This window comes from Ambystoma mexicanum, chromosome 4q (assembly GCF_040938575.1).
Source record: "Ambystoma mexicanum isolate Mex_15411 chromosome 4q, UKY_AmexF1_1, whole genome shotgun sequence".
Taxonomy (NCBI): Eukaryota; Metazoa; Chordata; class Amphibia; order Caudata; family Ambystomatidae; genus Ambystoma; species Ambystoma mexicanum.
This window is the reverse complement of record NC_090928.1, coordinates 448784095-448804743: the sequence shown is the minus strand read 5'-3', so window position 1 is coordinate 448804743 and position 20649 is coordinate 448784095. Positions and strand designations below refer to the sequence as shown.

Sequence of the window (20649 nt, the reverse complement as noted above, 5' to 3'; positions counted from 1 at the left end):
TCAAAAATTGAGGTCAAGGACTTTAAAAACTCCTTCCTAGGGAGAGGTTTGAAAACCTTTTCTGGGAGAGGTGGAGGAGGAGTGCTAATGGGTCCTGAAGGCATCACAGGTGTTTTACCCTTTTCTTTCCCTCTTCCTGGCTGATCTTGCCGAACTGGAAGTTTCGGGGTCAAGGGCTTCGGGGTCGACATCGACAAAGACGTTTACGTAGTACCCGTCTTCGACAGTGTTGGCTTCGAGGGCGTCGAGGTGCTTTTCGAAGACTTGCCCTTCGAGGTTATGTTCGGTCTCGGACGGTCTTTGGATGATGAATGTTTTGTGGGACATTTCATCCTTTTTGGGGATTCGTCAGAGGACGAAGTGGAGGGGGGACCTGTGGCGTCATTTCTTCAATTTTTTCGTCGAAGAGGACGAGCGATGGGAATCGCTTCGGGACCTGGACCGATGGCTTTCGCGTCAAGGAGATATCTCCTCATGGATCTTCGACTCGACGCTAGAGGCTTTACGGTCGGATTTACGACCTACCTGCAGTTTTCCCCTCCCCTCTGGCAAGGCCTTTCCCGTCATCGCCTGACACTTCGTTCAGTCTTCCATGTCGTAGCCTTCTCTGAGGCACCACAAACACTCTCGGGGCGGGTCGGTGATCGACATTTTTGAAACGCACGACTTGCACTTTTTGAAACCCGATCTCAGGGTCGTGGTCGGTGTCGATGACGAGGACATATTCGTTATTATTTGTCTTTATTCACAGAACTCGAGGTGTGCCGATTCTCCAAAGCAACATATACTGTGGAAAAACGTAACTGAGGCCAACGGGCGCCGCGTGTGCTACTTATACACCCGATGACGTCACCCTCGACGGAGGCCTTCGAGGGACCATCGTCTCGATGACATCGACGCACGGCGCCCTCTGCCGAAAACATTTTCTGAAGCAGCAGAAGCTGGATGGAATACATCATCTAAGATGAGGAATACGTTGGAGGACACAATCCACTTGAAAGACAACTACGAGAGGTGGGCTATAAATACATGCTTATGTACCCAGCGAAACTGAAAGTATTCCACAAAAATAGAGCACTCCTTTTTGAGACCCCGGAGGAAGCAACGACATGGCTGGATGCGCAGAACGGCCCACCAGGAACAGACGACCAGCGGGATGGCGAGAGGGACAAATGAAACGACTATGCACAGAGACCGAGGTGCTGTATAAACAACGTCAGTGGGGCTGGAATATAGACCCATAAACACTAATCGGGAGATGAACCTAGAATATGGCCGGGCAAATACAGAAGACACCGAGAACCCACACTCATACCCCAGTAGATAGATTAGTGCGGTTGCCAATAGTGTGGCAACACCCTGCTGTGTTCCTAATACCGGCTTAGCCAGGATAGGACAAAATGCGGGATAGCCTGAGATCCAGGGATGGAGCTGGGAAACAGTTGGGGACCAGGAGGGAGGAGGGTGGGGGGAAAGTTGGGGAGTTTGTAGTGTAAATAGTTAGTGAGCAAGCTTATATCCATGCAAAAGCATACATGGGGTGCAAGGCATGGGGGGGACACAGACTATGCGGGATATGGATGAAGATGGGAGACCTTAGAATACTTACCTGGAACATCAGGGGACTCAATAGTTATTTGAAGAGAAACAAGGTCATGATGTACCTGACAAGGCAGAAGGTAGACATAGCCCTATTACAAGAAACCCACCTACCTAAGAGAAACAGGAGGTGATAAAGAAAAAATGGAGGGGAACCACCGTTGGGGCAACGTATTCGCCATATGCCAGGGGGGTAATCACCTGGGTAGCACCACATGTACCCTTCCAACTGTCGCAGGCCACAGTGGAGCAGGACGGAAGGATGTGATGCGGGGTATGTTAGAAAACAGAGAGCTAGGGAGCAATGGTGCCCTCAAAGACTTAAGCTGTTAGACATCTAAGGCTGAAAGGCTGGATGGGAAGCGGCTGGGGGTGGGGGCGGGCGGAGGACCACTGGTGCTGTGGCAGGGGTTTTGCTGGTCAGGAGGGACGGGGGGGTTCAGTTTAATGTTTTTTATTTGGTTTTATGGAAACAATAAAGAGAAGTCTAATAAAAAAAAGAAAACAGAGAGCTGTGCATCATCAACACATATGCCCCCAATCAGGACACAGTAGCCTATTTCAAGACATTATATAGCAAAATCAGCCTCAACCCAGGAGGCGCGGTCATATGGGGAGGGGACTTCAACTGCACGCTAAATCCCAAAATGGACAGATCAGACACGTAACTAGACAGACCTGCCCCCGCAGCTAAAACCCTACAGGCCATGCTGGGAGATTTCCGGCTGGAAGACGTATGGAGGCAACATTACCCGAATGATAGGCACTATTCACACTATGCTGCCCCACAAAAGCTATACACGCAACTGGACAACATGTTCGCCACACCTGAAATCATCGGGGAGATTGTAAGGTCAGAATATAAAACAAGGATACTATCAGACCACTCCCGCCTGGTTCTGGCGTGGCGACACCATCCCCCCAGAGCCAGGATTCCAACGTGGAGGCTCAGAGCCGAAGCACTGAAAGATAATGTATTCCGGGAGGACCTAACCGAATATTTTGAAAATAACACTGGCAGTGTAGAGTCAGAGGGTACTCTGTGGGAGGCTTTTAAGGTAGTGGTAAGGGGGCGGCCATATCCAACTCCAAAGGGCTCCAAGGGGGCATAGTGCGAGAATTACAAGAGACCAAAAGGAAAATAGAATCAATCATGAAAAGAGGGGACACCTCATAGGAGGAAGTCGAGACTGAGTCAATTACAACAAGAATGTGGCGGGCTCTGGGAAAGATTATGCAACTTAAATTATAAAAAATACATTGAAAGGCAACATTGGGAGGGGACAAACCGGGAAGGCTGCTAGCATGGCTATATAAAAGCGAGACACCCAGATCAGCGATCAGCGATAAAGGGAGAAACAGGCCAACTATGGGACACCCAGGAGAGCGTAAACGAGGGATCCCTTAAATTCTACCAACACCTATTCGAGGGCGCTGGGGAGGTGGCAGAGCAGGAGATGCAGGAGACGTTGGATATAGGATTACCCAAACTGAGTGCAGAAGATAGGGAGAACCTAGATGCCCCAATTACAATAGAGGAACTAGAGACAGTGGTCAAACTCTTGCCCACCAGCAAAGCCCCTGGGGCAGACGGGCTCCCTAGCAAATTCTACAAAACGTACAGGCAGGAGGTGCTCCCCGCGTTATTAGCAATGCTAAATGAGGCCTTCGAGAAGGGGAGACTGCCGGAATCCCTGAGGGAGGCGATAATCATTCCTCTCCTTAAACCCAATAAGCCAAGCACAGACTGTGGGTCTTACAGACCGCTATCCATGCTAAACCAGGACAGTAAAATTCTCACTGCGGTGCTGGCGAATAGACTTAAACAGGTAATAAACTCATACACCCCGATCAGACTGGATATGTCCCAGGTAGAAGTATATCTGATAACCATAGAAGGCTTCACCACATCATAGAACATGCGGAAGGCGACCCATGTGAAATAGCAATATTCTTGCTAGACACAGTGAAAGCCTTTGACTCTGTAAGATGCCCTTAGCTGATGCCAGCCTTGAAGGAATATGGGATGGGACCTGGGTATCTGAGCTGGGTGAAACTGGTGTACATCTCCCCACTAGCCAGAGTTAAAACGGGAGTGATCATCTCAGACAAATGGCAACTCAGCAGAGGTACTAGACAGGGCTGCCCATGGTCCCCAATGCTGTATGTCCTAGCACTAGAACCTCTAGCAATCTATCTAAGACAACAATATGAAGAGATAGTGTTTCACACTAAGGGGGGACCGTAGTTGATATCATTGTATGCAGACGATGTGCTGCTGTACCTGCGGTACCCGGAGGAAAACTTACAATATATCTTGGAGGCGATGGAGCGCTATGCGACACTCTCCGGTATAGCGGTTAACGCGAAAAAATCATGCATGTTTCCCTTAAGAAGATACAAAGGAGTCCCACAGGACAATTTACCAACCTTGTAGGTAGCCTGGGAGACTAGAATGTTTAGATACCTGGGGATCAACATATATCACACGATAGGAGACAAACACAAATATAATACGGAAAAAGCAGTAGAAAACATTAAAAACAGCATGGGGTTCTGGGCGAAGCTCCCCCTAGCCATGGTGGGGAGGGCGGCTTTGCTGAAGATGGTGGTCTTGCCCAGGCTACTACACGTTTTCATAAACATCCCATACATGTTGCCCAGGCGCTTTTTTATTAAACTACAGAGTCTTTGCAGAGGTTTTCTTTGGCACAACACCAGAAACAGAATTGCCCCATGGAAATTACAGAACACATATGACAGAGGGGGAATAAACCTGCCGAACTTTGAGATATACCATTTGGCCGGGCAGCTACAATATGTCGCTAGGTGGCTGTCGGAAGACACAACGGCAAAATCCAGACTGCTAAGGGATGAATGTGACCCATATTTTTCTAAAAAACTGATATGGCTACCCAAATCGGAGCTAAAAGGGCGATCGAGATTGTTGAAACTAGGCTGGAAGACATGGCACAAGGCATGCCGAACTATTGGTAACCCGACCACATGCTCATCACAGGCACCACTTGTGACGCTACGCGGGGTGGATGAATAACTAAGAAAGGTGATTCGAAGATATTGGGAACAGGTAGGCTTAGCAACTCTGGGAGATCTATGGCAAGAGGGGGAAGGAATTGGACTTCCAAACGATAGTTGATGAAACCGGGATACACCCGGGGCAATACATTACTTACACCAGAGTGGTCAAACGGATGAAGGGGAGGTGGTCCGAAATAGTGTTAGCAGAACAACCTTACACGGCAATAGAAACGATATACAATATTTCAAAGGAGGGCATGAGGTATCCCGGATCTACGAACTGGTGATGTCTAGAGTGGGTAAGGAGGTGTCCCAGTTGATACTAGATTGGGAAGAGGAGGCAGGAGTAACCATGCAAGGCAGGCAATGGTAAAGGGCACAGAGATACCATAAAAAGGTGTCCAGGAATGCGAAACTGCAACAGGTCCAGCTGTATGATATGATATGGCATTTGTAACGTGCCTATACACAAGTGTTTCAAGGCGCGAGTATGGGTATATAACCCATAGGGCCTATATGACCCCCCGGAAGATCACCAGATTTAGGAGCACAGAAGTACAAACATGCCCCAAGTGTGGGGAGGTGGATGCAGGGATGATTCATATGTTCTGGGCATGCCCAGAGGTGGGAACATTCTGGGGGGGGAAGTTAACCAACACCTAACTGAGAAGGGAATTAAGCTAGATGTAGAATCTGTGTGGGCATGCATGGTAGGGGGATTAACCAGACCATGCACCTTGAAACACGTGAGCAAACTCAAGGACCTGGCCTATATTCTGGCTAAACGTAGAATTGCTATGAGTTGGAAAACATCCCAAAGACCTAGAGTAGAGGTATGGTGGCATGACCTCTTGAAATGGGCCGAGGCCGAAACAGTAGTATGGTATGAGGCAGCCAGCAAATGGGAGGAAAACGAAGTGGGACCTCTGACAGCATGGAGACAACTGGTGGCCACATTCTCGGGATCCACCCAAACCAGCCCAAGCAAACAAGATACGACCGAAAGCAGCGAGGGGGAAGAGCCCCAAGAGACTTGACATCTAAAGTACATTGGAGAAAGCTCAAGTTCAGGGGGGGGGGGCGGAGGAGGGACGACAGCAATAAAGATATGCAAATGTATGCTAAGAAGCTTGAAACCGAAACTGTCGGGAGTGTTGGTTGATATTTGTTTGTTGTAAAAACTAATAAATTTTTTTTTAAAAAATAAAATGATAAAAAGGGTTTAAAACGACTAATGTTAGCCTAACAAACCCTATTTTTCCTAAAATGGGAGCAATATAAGAGGTACGTCAAAGAGAGTGGAAACACTAAAAAACATCCTAGGAAACCAGTTAATTCTCTAAAATTCATTAATCACGTGTATTCGTCCATCTGCACAGGTCTGAATACATTTTTTTTACCCAAAGCATATTGGATTACAATTAGAAGTTGGGGATATACAAACGGAATGAAAAAAATACAGTACAACATGCTGACGATTTAATCCTGTGGAGAGGAATAGTAGAAGAGGATAAAGTGGGTCTTATTTGTTTCAGTACTTGAACGTTCAAGTGGAGGACAAGTCCATGAGCTGCAAAAGAGTACTCACACAATGCTGCTCCCTGAATTGTGGGCTATCATGCACAACCATGCTTTCCTCTAGGTGACCAGGCTCTCGAGTGTCTTTGAAGAAGGGATGCTGGCATTACACGTGCCAGCCAGGGAATTAGAAATCTTGAGCTCACATTTGTCCTTCGACAGACAGTAGCAGATCATGTTAAGAAGCACTTTTTCATCTCAACCATGTTTGACATCCTACCTGAATTTGTTCTATCACACAACCACAGTAGAATTCAAGAGCACTTTAAAGCATCGTTACTGAAAAATCATAGGGTATAATTTGGATGTAAGGAATTGGTTTAGGTCTCGAGACATGCACTTAAAACACCAGGGATTAAGAGGAAATTGACCCCTTCGAATTAAAATACACTATTTCCAGGTGTTCTTGAATCGGTGCATCAACACAGGAACCAAGTTTGTAAGATGGGACTCAAGTTGATAAGCTGGCCCTATTGGGTTCCTCTTCCACATGAACCTCAAAGCAACTACGGATCTATGCTAGGTTTCCCTTCTCTCAGCAACTGAAAAAGCCAGGCTCAGCCACAAACGAAGGGGATGGCAATGATGCCACAGAGTGGAAAACCTCTGCAGCACCCTTGATTCCTCAATTCTGGATGAACCCCAGCATTTTTACTGGGTATTTTGACTGTGCTAAACGAGGCAAATTATTACATTTTTGTAAATACCTTAAAGTAATGTGTTTTTCCCCATCAGTCCAGACAGAACACACATTTAATAAGTACACTGTCAGTGAAACATAATATTGCTGATGCAAGTACTGGATCTACGGATGATGGCCTGTTGATGTTTTGTACGAAAGACACAAATAATAATATAAGACATACTGTGGGCTACATCTGTAAGGCTGGTTAAAGGTGAGAATGACTTACCTCTCTGACAGATAGTTGCGGGGGAAGAGACACTGAGAAAACAAAGCTTTTATATTCGTGGCCAGCAGACCCAACCTTGAGACATACCTGCAAAGAGCACAATCCTACAGTTTACAGAAATCACAGGAAAAGGTTAATTGCCATTCTTAAAGACAGGACTTTTTGTAATCATACCCACCTTTATCTTAAACAGAATATAGTGCAGTGAAGGGAACACATTCCACCCTGCACTTATGGGCTGGAGTGAGTAGACAAGTGAACCTAAAATTACTAGACATATAAAGAGTATACAAATACTCCATCATGTTATTCTGGCGATCACCTATCAATATGAGATGCCACTAAACTACATTTATGGAATTCCTAAAAGTATTATACACTCACAATATTACGCTTCATTTGATACTGTGAGCTTTCCAAATCTGACCCTATCCATTAGGGATCACAATTAAGCACCGAAACGCACAGAAAAACACACTTCTACTTAATGTACACAGTGCCCACACAGAACATTTCAATTGGAGGATCCCTTATAGGAGGCACAGAAAAACTGCTCAAAGAGAGAATCCATTCACAAAGAAGCTCAGAGTACATGGAACCATTAGGGTGTGTCCACCAGTTCCAGCATCAAAGCCTTATTGGCACTCCAAGTATAGAAGAAGTACTCACAGATGGTCAATGTTGGGTAATTATTACACCGTAAGGGTGGACTTGAAACCCAGCCTTGGAGAGTAAAGTGAACCTTTAATCGAGCCAGAAGCTGGTGGATCTAAACCTACCTTTTCTCCTCATAACTTCAGCGTCTCACATACTGCCCTGCCGCTGGACTGCCACCCTTCCTACGCTAGTGCCTGGTCCAACATTCTTTTTCACGTATTGAAGTTTCTTCTAGTCCGCAGCTGATTGCTTATCACATCCCTCCACTTTACAGATCTGAGTGTAATTAATTTGTCTGGCTTCTGTCTGACTCCACCCCAGCCTCAAACATATCTTAATACACTCTTCTGTCACCTGCTTTAGTCCCCACCTGGATCAATAATTGGAGCATCATCTATGATTAGGTAAAGCTTGCTGTTGATTACTGTTTAAATATTTTTATTTTCAGAATTGAATAAAGGTAAATATACAGAGTTGGTTATTTTTAAACACTTACATAACTTGCCATTTTAAAGCTATATACATTTGTAATGTCAAAAAGTATATAATTGATAAAAACATAATTAGTCCAAAAGTTTTGTTTAACTTATTTGGATATAATAACAGATAAGACAAGATAGGGGGAAACAGACACAATAACAAGACATAAAACATTAGGAAAGAGCAGGGAAGGGAAGCATTACTAAAATAGTTGAGATCAGTTAATCATCAGTAGTCAAATAATGTATGAACGCATTCCATTTTCTGTAAAGTTTATGCACGTAATCAAATAAAGAAGCATGACATTGTTCCATTCGATGGATGAAGCATATGGAATTCCACCAGGTATTGTGCGAAAGATCAGTAGTGTTCTAACAATTACATGTAATATTTTGAAAAGCAATGTTTATAAACAAGTTAAACAAAGAAGGAGAATCAATTTGACTTATAACAGGATTGATTACAGAGCTAATCATGAGATTAGCAAGTGTTAGTAGTTCTGTTAAATGAAAAATGTATTGATGTGTGACCAAACTTTAGACCAAAAAGTATGAACATATTTACATTTAAATACAATTAAAGATTAAATTAGTAAAATCTGCATTTGGTTCAGAATATGACCAACAATTATTGATTAAACCATCTAAAGTTTTAGCAATACGTGTGGAAGTAAAAAAAAGCACAGTGGAAAATGAAAAAGTAGGTTTGGGTAAGGTTGGCAGCAGGGGACGTAAATTGACATACTTTCCAAATTTTGGTCCAATGATCTAAGAAGGGTTGAAGATTCCAGTCAATTTCCCATTGTCCGATGGTACTAAATTTAAGTGAGTAAGGAGAGGCAGGGTCATTTAAAAATATATACAATTTGTCCGCTTTAATGGAGGGATTATTAATTAATAGGTTTAGAAAGGAATAAGGGGATTTCTGGTTAAAGGTAGGTAGGAATTTAGTGATTGATTTGATTAGGGATGTGTAAAAAGGGAGATCAGAAGTGGGAATATTATTTTGTGAAGAAATCGTTTGGAAGGGGACAACTTCTGAGTTCTGGACTAGATGTTTAATGAATTTGAAATCTGAAGTATACCATCTATATATAATCGAAAGATTGGATTTGGTAGGCTTTTGCTTATTGAACCAAAGAAATAGATCATCAGGATTAGCCTTAGTGAAAGAATTAATAAAGTACATGGGTGAACCTTTGTTAATGCGCGCTATATTTTGTAGTTAGTTGCTGCCTTTGATGTCAGAATCCCCTTTGATTACTTGTCTTCAGAAACGAGACTCTTTTTGTTGGTTTTTGAAACACTTTTTGGTTTTATTTGCCGGTCCATATGACAAAGTAACAAGCCCTCTACATGTGTTTCACTGCCTTACGATTTTATGGCAGATCATCAGGAGGGATGAACCCACTTTGGGCTTTCTTTTTTGTTTTAAATTATGCTTTTCTTCTAATTTGTTTTAAAGTGGACTTTAAGTTTTCCCAAATTTCTGCTGGTTCCAAACGGCAGAACCTTTTTGCTGGTTCTCTCCGTTTTGTGGTTATCTACTTGTTTAGATTGCGGGCGGCATGCTAACCGCCTTGTTGCTGTGTCCAGCAGTGTATTCCTACTGTAGTGAAAGAATTAGCAGGGAGTTTATTCCAGATCATGTTGAAAAAGTGTAATGAAGGAAAAGTAGTAATGTTGGGCCAAGATGAGGTTATTAGAAAGTGAGAAAGGGAAAGTGGAAATATATGACTTACTTCAATATTGATCCATATAGAAGCATTATCGAGATGGGATTCATAATGATTAAAAATGGCTAATTGTTTCAAGATAAAAGCTTTGTGATACAGTTGGAAATTAGGAAATGTAACTCCTCCTGAGGATTTGGGGAGGCTCAATCCATTAATGGCAATACGTGATATTTTCTGATTCCATAGAAATTTAAGAAGAAGGGAGTCGAGTTTTTATAGAAAGAGGAGTGAATTGCAGTGGGGATCATGGATAGTGAGTAGAGGATGATCGGGCTAATCATCATTTTAATAGTGTCAAGGCGTCCCCACCAAGATAGAAAAAGAGGCAACCATCTTTCAGTCATTTCTATGACTTTTTCGATTAGAGAATTAGTATTAAGGTTTATGGTGGTATAGAGGTCTTCAGCAATAAACAGCCCTAGATACTTCATATGAGATGGTTGCCAAGATATGTCAGAGAGAGAGGTATTGGTAACGTTACAAGCATAGGTGAGAGGCATGATCTCTGATTTATCAAAATTCTGTTTGTACCCAGAAACAATAGAAAAATCGTTTATAGTAGAGATTAAATGTTGGATGGAGCAGGCAGGTTCACAGAGGTAGATTAGAATATCATCGGTGTAGGCGGAAATTTTAACTTTATTATTTATCATGATTCCTTTAATGTAAGTGTTCATTCTAATGTTTTGAAGAAGGGGTTCTAAAGCAAGATTAAATAACGAGGGAGAAAGAGGACAGCCTTGATGCGTTCCTCTTTCGATTCGCAATGAAGAGGAAAGAGAATTGTTAATAAGGATACGAGTAGTAGGTGAGGAGTAAATAATTTAAATCAAATTGATGAAGCAAGGAGGAAGGCCAAGCCAGGTTAAAGAGTGGAACATGAAAGTCCAGGATACACGATCAAATGCTTTTTCAGTGTCAAGGGCCAAAAGGGCAGAAGGCTCATTCAAGTTTTGGGCGCGAGCAAGAATGTTAAATAGCAATATGGAGTTAGATGAAGCAAAGCGACCTTTAATAAAACCAGATTGATCCGGATGTATGAACTTGGGGAGGTATGATTCTAGACGCTTTGCAAGAATTTCAGCATAGATTTTTTAATCCAAATCGATGAGAGAAATGGGTCGGTAGTTTTTAATGATCGATGCATCTTTGTCGGGTTTGGGAAAAAGTATTAGGAGGGCCTCACCAAATGATCCAGGGCTTGTCCAATTATAAAAAAGTAGGAATATAATTCTAAGTGTTTAGGTGCAATAAAGTCAATGAAAGTTTTATAAAAATCTGAAGTGAATCCACATGGGCCAGGGGCTTTGTTAGGTTTAAGATCAAGTATGCCTTTTTTTAATTTCGGAAAGAGAAATAGGCGAGTCAAGGGGGGATAAATCAATCGGATCAGAGGGACTCACTTTTTTGTTAGTTTGGAAGAAAGATTTGAGATCTTCATTGTTGGTGAGGGAATCAGGTGTATCATTTTGAGTAGAAATCAAGAAAAGCATTGTTTATGTATCAGGGGAGGTTACATGGGTTCCAAGGGATTTTTCTTTTTTCGCCTCAAGATTTTACCAGCTTTGTTGGATCCATTGTCGAATTTGGTCCTGGACCTGAGAATGGAGTTAGCAGCTTTGCCAGTGCAAATGTTATTTAACTCGATGCGTTTAACCACAAGATCTTTCATGATATTATGGCTTGCATAATAGGATGATTTTTCCAGACATTTTATTCAGGTTAGAAGGGTGTAATGAGTATATTCAGGTTGTCTCTTTTTAATGGCCACAAATTGGATTATAAATCCACAAAGGGAAGCTTTAAAAGTAAACCAGTTGTTGTGTACCAAAGTATATTCAGGACGATTATTAAAGAAAATGTCTTTAAAGAAAGCATTGGTTTTGTTTATAAAGGATTGGTCTTTAAGGAGAAATGAATTAAATCACCGTCTATGAGAGAATTTATTGGTAGGAGACCATTCAAGAATGATGGATACAGGGGCATGATCGGAGATGGTAATGGGCCCAATTTCAGAATTTAAAATGGAGGGAAGTTAAGGAAGAGTTAACAAAAATGTAATCCAGTCTGGAGAAATATTGGTGAGGAGGAGAATAGAAGGTGAAATCTTTCGTTTCTGGATGACACAAGCGCCATGAATCAAGTAAGTTTAGATTTCTTATCAGATTTAGGAAGCTGTTCCGAGATTTGGAGTTGGTAAAATTAGAGGAGGATTTTCGGTCAAGACCAAAGTCACATCTTATCACCACAAAAAAGGTTTGTCAGGGTTCTCCTGGGAAAGTTTTGCAAAAAAATTAGACCAAAAAGAGGGATTGGGAGCGTTAGGACCATAAACATTAACAATGATTGCAGGTAGATCATTAATAATTGCTTCCACAATAATCCATCTACCTTATGGATCTTTTTCTTCACCAACAGGAAAAAAGTTTAATTGCTTATTGATTAAGATGGACACTCTAGCTTTCTTACCCAAAGCATTTGAAAAAAGTGAGAGACTGATCCAGGGGGCTCAGATCTTGAGATTTTCCTTATCAAAGCTTAAGTGGGTTTCTTGGAGACATATAATATCAGATTTTTGTTTGGTCAATTGGGAAATAATCTTGCTGCGTTTAATAGGATAGGATGGCCTAGCCCTTTAACATTCCATGTAGTGAGCTTAATAGACATTGGAAAGGATTAAGAACATTCTGACAAAAGTAATAATAATGCATAAAGACAATAATCATTAATATGCAGCCACAAGCAAACTTTAAAGAGCATCAAGATATCAATGGAACAGAAATTCTTGACTATAATTGTAATCTTGGGACATATGGGAAAAACATAAGGGAGGGAAGACTACAATAGAAGGAAAGAAAAAGATTGTTTAAGATAAATAAGAATGGATATAAATGAATAAGTAATGGCAGAAGGGTAGAAATGAGATTAGCTGAAAGGTGATCAATCAAGAGTCTCTTAGGGGATGCCAAAGTGTGGAGACGGAATAAGCACAGTGAAGAAAAGTAAGAGCAGAGGAGAGAATAATGATATTATTGTAAAGATTTGAACATGCTGTAGAGTCAGTAGCGCTATAGAGAGTTGGATCTAGCTGATTAAAACGGCAGACATTTGTAAAACAGGTAAGGTAGTGGTATGATGTAGCTCAACTTCTAAAATGTATCAAGTGTATAAGGTTGTGAGTGAAGAATCAAAGGATTTGATTGGAGATCGTGTTGTCTCTTAGATGAGTTGAGGTGAATGGGATATCCAATGGAATTTAAGTAGCTGATCTGCTTCTTTTGGGAGTGTATTTGATGTTTTGGTTCTTGGGTATTCTGAAAGCTGGCACAGAAAGTTGAGGATCTGGTATGGACGTGTTAGTTATGGGATTCAGAGAAGATGTATCCATGGGAGTTGCTTGCAAAGCTTGAAGTAGATTATGGAGTTCATTTGGGTCTGTAAATTCTTTAGTGGGTCCGTCGGGGATGGTAATTATCATTTTTGCGGGATCCAACAAACCGTATCTAATATTACGGGATTTTAGGAGGGGCCTCATGCCCATAAATCTTTTCCTTTTAGCTTGGGTTACACTGGAGAAGTCTGGGGAGATAAATATTCTATTATTTTGGAATAGAATAAGGGAGTTTTTCCTGGCCGCAAGATGCATTTTGATGTGCTTGTCGGCGTCGAAGGAAACAAGCGATAAAGGACCTTGGTGAAGAGTTGTTTCTGGAGAAGCGAGGTCGAACCCTGTGGGTACGTAATTCAAACAGTGGAGAGAAGGTGATCCCAAGGGTGGAGGGGATCCACTTGGTTAGAAAGTTGATGGGGTCATCGCCTTCAACTCTTTCAGGAATCCCATAGAAGCGTAGGTTGTCCCTATGATTCCTGTCTTCTAACTCTGTAACATCACATTCCAATGGCAGGAGTTTTGTTTGCATGTTTTCTAAGCCTTCTACTCTATCTTCCACAGTGCTAACTCTTTCTTCTGCTTCGTCAAGTCTGCCAGAAAATAGCTTGATGTCATTTTTGAAGCCTTTGAACTCTTCCTGGATGGAAGAAGAGCATAGATCTAACATGGAGATAGAGGAATGAATGTTAGTAAGTTCTTCTAAGATTTTTTCCATGCAGGCGTTGAATGGTGTATTGTCAAGTGAAGACGTAGCTTTGTTAGTAATAGCCATTTTCGGGATATTGGGTAAAATCTGAAGTGAATAAAGAATCATTTTGCTGTGAATTAGAAATAGCTGAGTGGAAAATGTTAGGGGAAAGCATGGATGAGGTGCTTGCGGAAATGATGAGCCATTCGGCCACCAGTGCGCTCCACTAGAAGTGGGTAAAAGAGTTGATAAATAGGGTAGAGTGTCTCAGTTTCTGAAGAAAGATAGCAGTTATTTAATTGGGATCCAAGAGGCGTTGCTCTGCTAATAAGTTGTCCTTTGCAGCACCTACTCTTGTCTGTAACTAAATGTCTAACTTGTACCTGAGAGATTAAGCACCTTTGTGAGGGTAATACCCTCAAAACTGAAGAGGGTGGTACGCAGCAGTACCCCGAATTGTTAATTTGAAATCTGTCTGTTATCTTATGAATAAGCAAATCTTTTTAGTATTTATACCACAATTCTGAGATTAAATAAATTAATCCATAATCTTGCTGTGTTGATCTCCCATCCCGATTCTTTTATTATTATTTACCCTCCTGGGCATATCAGGACATAGTCAGGTGCCCTTTATTATTTTTCTTGACCTGCTAATAAATCAGAAAGATTTCCATAGTAGAGCTTCAAGTGTGTGTAAAAGGTTGAATTGCACAATCACCTCAAAGGTAAAGAACTTCAGTTTCTGAAAACAGCAGTTAATTAATTAGGATCCAAGTGGAGCTGCTCTATTATATAGACTGAAAGAACTTAGCAGTAAAACCTCCAATTTGTGTAAAAAGACTGAATTACACAGTTCTAAAGGGCAAAGCACCTCAGTTTTGAAAATTTGCAGTTAGCTAATTGGGGTCCAGGTAGATGTGTTCTGTTAATAAATCCGAAAAAGCTGGACAGTAAAACTCCATAAGTGTAGCAAAACCTCAAAGGTACAGTATTTCAGTTCAAAAGATAGCAGTAAATTAATTGGACTTCAGGTGGAATTGTTCATTCAGCAAATCAGAGAAAGTCTTTCAAAAACACATCAAAAGCGCCTAAATAAAGATTTATATATTCATCTCTGCTGTAGATGTAATACAAGTTAGCAGAATCATTCTGTATGTAAAGTGTTGTAAATTAAAAGCGTTGTCGTAAAAAAAAGGAGCGTTCCTCAGAGTAAGCGGGTTACCTTTCTCGTGTAACCCTTGTCAGCTGACAGTACGTGTCGGGTACTCTAACGTGAAGCTGCTGCTGCAGGCCTCGCCCACGTACTTAGTTGCACGATCTGCCTGCATGTTGTTGACAGACAACAATGAATGCAAAGGAAAGTCGCTGGAAGGTATGAGAGAGGCTTCATAGATCAACAGCAGCAGTTAAGTCTCACTGTTCAAATACATGCTGAAAGTTCAGTGAGGGAAGTCGTAGCCCTTGAAAAGGGCGCGAGCGAGTCAGCGGCCGTAGCAAGGAGATTTGTGAAGCAAAGGATTATAAAAGTTCCACGATGGACGCTACGCCTCAGTTTTATATAAAGATAGAATTCACACGTAAAAGTTGATTAGCAGCATGTTCGAAATTTGATATGATTCTCCTCGGCTCTCAGAGCTCCTCAGGTATGAAGCCATCTCCACCGCTGCTTTGCCAGGCCCCCCCTTACTACTGATTACTATACTGATGGTGAGACAAGTGAAGCAAGCAAATCTCCACCTCCTTTTCTCACCCGCCAGCTTCAAGATGGTGCAATGCTTAATAAAGATGCTTTTAAACTCGGGTTAACAAATAAAAAGCTATAAAGCTTGTGTGGAGTTGGCAAAATCCTCTCATCGCAGAGGAGGGGCTGGCATATATGCTAAACTTTATACATTACATGTCAGCAGTTCATAAGGCTAAAAACAGCCCACTGTTCCAACTGCCTAGCATATGCTGATTGTCTTGACAGCAAATGTTCTCACTTCCGTTCTCAATTTAGAAGTCTACTACACACTTTATCATTTTGTGTTTTGTTTTTGGTAGCCATTCTGGCTAAAATGTCAATATATTAGCCATAAATAAGCAAAGGTAGCCACACTATTCTAAGTATATTTTTTTATTTTGTGAAAGTACTATAAAAGAACAACAAATGCATACATTAATAAATACAACATTTAAAAACAACAAATAACCTTTATAAAACCCAAGAAGTGTTAAACTTGCTCTCACTCACTCATTTAGGCAGCTGCTCACTGGATTATGCAGTAAATCTGGTAGGGATGAAGCACACTAAGTGACTTGACTGGTAAGCATACACCAGGATCTGTCCCAACCCTACTGGCCATTTGGAGGTGATATCCCTGTCAGGATGTAGGCCAGCAAGCATTGCTTCAGAGAGGATATGGTCGAATGAGTAGACAGATTACTGCCGTCTCAGGTGGAATGCTTCTAATCCTCATGCCTCTGCTTAATCAAGTTTTGCAACTGTGAACACGTGTTTACCTCGGCGCACTTCAGTTTCCTTATCTGCCTAAGTAAGGGCAATTGAGATTTAGAACAGGTCTAGATCCATTTCGGAGGTGATAGACTGGATGAGTTATTTGAAAGCTGGCTACAAATTGTTATTGTTCCATTGCTACTTCGGGTAAAAGTGTTGTCAGGTTCACGCATAATGTTTTACCATCATCTGCCTCAAGTGTGGGTGGTGGGTTTGGAACATTGGAATTGCGTGGACCATATTGGTGAACATTGAAGGCTGTTTCAGTCTTTGTCTCCCACCAATGTGGCCCTGAGATAATAAGTCAGTTTGAGTTTGCATTAATCAGTATGAACCGAAATGCCTAATACGTAATACATTGACTCAAAAGGTAGCATTGGGGAATACATACTGTCAATACTTCAAACTTAGCAGGAAAGTTGCTTACTATTACCACTAGTATGTCTGTCTTTCTATCAATCCAGGTTTCAAAATAAACAGAATTATACAAAACATGAACGTCACTTCTCCCTAGAGGGAGCCCTTCCCATGAGGCAAGGGAGGTGAGGCTGCTACCCGATAGACCACCTTAGGGGTGGTACTCAGCGGGAGGATCTCATGGGGAGGGAAGCACCCTATGGGATTAGTGACAACCTGGCAAGTACATGGTATCCCATAGCCCACCTAACCCGAACACATCATCCTACCCCCCTTTCACCAACACATTCCCTAGTGTTCCTGTAAGTTTTTGTCATACCACCAACATACAAAGTACTGGGACGAGGAAGAGTGAGGACTCTGTGAAGGCATCATGAAGCAAGAAACAGACAACAGATTCAAAGTTCAAAACAAAAGGTCTTGATTACCTTAAATGTCAGGATGATGTAAGGCCTAACTTGCCCTATACTAAGGTGGGATTTCCCTACCTAAATAAAATAAGGATAGCCTGAGTCAGTAAGTTTAACTTAAAAGTCTGTCTGTCCAAATCCTATACTTGCCCTCACAACTAAAGCTAAACAATGTGTAGGGAGGTCTACAACCTGTTAAAACACAGTGTTAAAACTAAAGTTCCAAGCTTCTTCCAGCTCCAGGTTTACTCTCGTCTCTCCTCCCCAAAATCAAACAGGTAAAAAAAAATGGCCTTGGGGTTCCCTTTACTAAGTTCAACACAGTTCCACAAGATGGTCTCGGGGTTCCCTTTACCAAGTTCAACTCTGTTTCACAAGGCTTTAAATTCACAATTGAATCCACTCGTTTAGTTTGCCTTCTCTTTTCTATCACTTGAACAACTTTTAGGCCAACCAGCCTCAGCCTCTTAACTTCTCTTGGTTTGCTCGAAGAAAGGGCTTATCGGTCTAGGCGCAGTTGTCGGACCACACGGTCCACCCATCACAGGTCATGCAACCGATAATCCTTGGTGCTTTACAGCAGTTGATACTTTCTTATAGTACTTCCTTGCCAACACAGGGTTCCATTCTGCATCTGTGTTATAAGTGCACTTATACTTCAGGTGCACTTTAATGGCTTCTTGCCTTTACCAACATGTGACTCTCTCACACTTTCCTTTGCAGTATTTATCCTTATCAGTATTTTTCGCACTACCCTATAGTGTGGCTCGCTTTTCACTTAGTTTGCAAATGCTGTCTCTTTAACTTCATTGCGTTTGCCAATGCATTCTTTTTCACTCATGCAATATTCTCATATCCTTTCTTCAATTAAGCATTAAAATTTATTATATGCTTGTCAGTCTGTTGGGTATTCAATAGCTCATATTTGGTCTTCCGACCCATTCATCATTATTCAAAACTCATTTTGTGTTTGGCAATCTGTTTGGTATTCAATAGTCCACTTTCTGGTCTCCAGACCCCTTTATTGTGTATTCCCGTTCGTTCGGCATTTGCAGTCACCCACACTATGCCCTTGGAGCGCCCCGGCCTGAGTGAACCTTCCCTGTCACTCACCGGTGTGCGGCTGCTACCCCGGGTGCACTGGCTTAGCTCTTTGTTTTACACTCGCTCCTCCCTTACTCCCGAGGAGCTGTGGTGAGCAGCACCCACTCTCTTCAATCTTTCCGGTGGTGTCTCAGTGTTCCTCACTCCCAACACACGGCAATGGGCTTTGCTCCGCTTCAGGTTCTGTCGCGGGCTGCAATGGCCTCTGCATCATCCTGGCTTCCCTTCTCTCTGCATCCTTTTCACTGGTCCATATGATGCCTGCTCCACTCAATTTGAACTGCCTGATCATAGTTATTGGGACATGCCTGACCCACACAACAACTCCCAGTCCTGTTCCTTGTCTCAGCACCAGAGTGGGGAAATGACACGTTAGTGTTCACTACTCTTAGTCACATCTTCCTCGTCCCAGTACTATAGTGATTTGAATGTGGGAAAATGAGAGGAGATGATTTACAACAGCCTATAAAAGGCAGGGGGAGGGTAAGTTTGGTGATCATTAGAAAAGGGGGGGTGAGCCACCAGGGGGCGCCGAGATGTCCTGAAGAAGCTCCGTCACTTCTCCCCTTGGGTCCGTTAAAAGGGACTTGAACCCCCCTTTCCACCCCAGGAGAGAAGCCTTGACCTCCCCCGTGGACTGTGGGAAACCCTGGTGCACTGAAGGAGAAAAATCCCAACCTCCGGGGGTGGCGTTTGGCCAGTGTTTCAGGCTGGTTCGTTCCCGCGGAGGTGTCTGTGCTCCGGCTCCCGCCTGAAGCTCCACGTATGCTGCGCTGTCCCCGAGGTGGGGGAGGAGACTGAGGCCTGCGCTGGTGGATCGTTGTTGGACCCCCCTCTCCTCCGGCGGTATCCTATGGGGGACTCAGATTGTAGCCTCCCCCCCAACCCTGTCCGGGCTGCTGCCTGGCTTTCTCCTGTCCTCCGGACCATGGGAGGTGGGGCCGGTGCGGAACAGAGCTGCGTGTAGTGGGGGCGCTGCAGGGCTCAGACTGCAGTAGAGGCCGCCCCATCTGTGCACCTATATGGAGAGGGCCCATTTCCTGCCTGCCTGTGGGGCCCACTCCTCCATCCTGGAGCCCTAACTTCAGTGTCCCGGGGGGGAGCGTTGCCACAGGTGGTGCCCCGTGGCCATTGTGGACCAGAGGGCCGTTACCTGGGCCCCTCCCGATGTTGCAGGAGATTGGTGAGGTCTGCTGTTGCTCGGTGGGGTGTCCTGCCGGCTGGCCCCCGTGCAGTCTATCTGCTCCTGCTGTGGCCTCCTGGGGGGCGGCCGGATGCCTCCCCTGCCCGCCTGAAGAGCTTCACCTGCGGGATAATGGTGATGTTGGATTGAGGAGCTGCCGACCCACATCCAGTGAAAAGGTTAGTACCCCGCATTGCCCCCCCAAAGTCTATCATCCAGGGAGGCCCTCGTGGCACCCCCCAACCTAAGCTGCCATCAGAGAGGAGGGCGGGGGGCGAGGAATCCGGGCCCAGGCAGCTGCCCACTGCCAGTATTTGTGAAGCCGGACCCCTACCTCCGGGACCAGATTATTGGAAGTTGGAGAGGCCCATACTGGGGACAATACTCGTGGGTCCTACCCACTCATCAAAGCGGGTGCGTTCGCATCTCGCCTCTGGAACCATCCAGCACCCAGGGCATTTCGGAGCTGTGGCCCCTTGATCCTTTGGTGCCCAATTCTCTTTCCTTGTGGTTGGACGGCGCAGCGCTGCCTCCTGCTCTTTTGCTTTCAGGATGCAACCCCATGGGTCCTCTTCCTTCGTGCTTGCCCCCACTTTATTTGGCAAGCCCTTGGTAGTCAGTTTTGCTCGCACAGGGCTCCTTGAGGCTAGAGAAGCTGTGCTCTGCGTCCCTTCTCAGCCTGCAGATCCTGATTCTTCGCTATTCCTTGACGCGCTATATGCCTACCTGGGTCCCCTCACACCCTGGGGACGTGCCGTCCTCCCTACCTACAGCCCGGCTTGCCACACCAGTGGGGTTCCCCTCCATAGCCCCCTATCCGCCTCCTCAATGGCTTGTTCAAGTATTCCACATTGCCCTCTCCTGGCGGCACCTAACAAGAGGCCTGGCCCATGTCTTTGTTCAGCCGGTGCATTCATGAGTTGGTCTGAATCTCTTCAAAGGTTCCGCCGTACTCCAACC

General features: G+C 43.7%; 1 protein-coding gene across 3 annotated transcripts in view; it reads right to left on the bottom strand.

Moving 5' to 3' along the window:
- The window catches only part of PUS10 (pseudouridine synthase 10), a 1772971-nt gene that overhangs the window by 1427796 nt on the left and 324526 nt on the right, over positions 1-20649 (bottom strand). For 2 of the 3 annotated variants that reach the window (XM_069608030.1, XM_069608029.1), the window contains one exon: positions 7128-7214. The exons of the other annotated variant lie outside the window; for it this stretch is intronic. In XM_069608030.1, coding sequence (XP_069464131.1) covers positions 7128-7214 — 87 coding nt within the window. The remainder of the gene's footprint in view (positions 1-7127; positions 7215-20649) is intronic. 3 annotated transcript variants of the gene reach the window in all.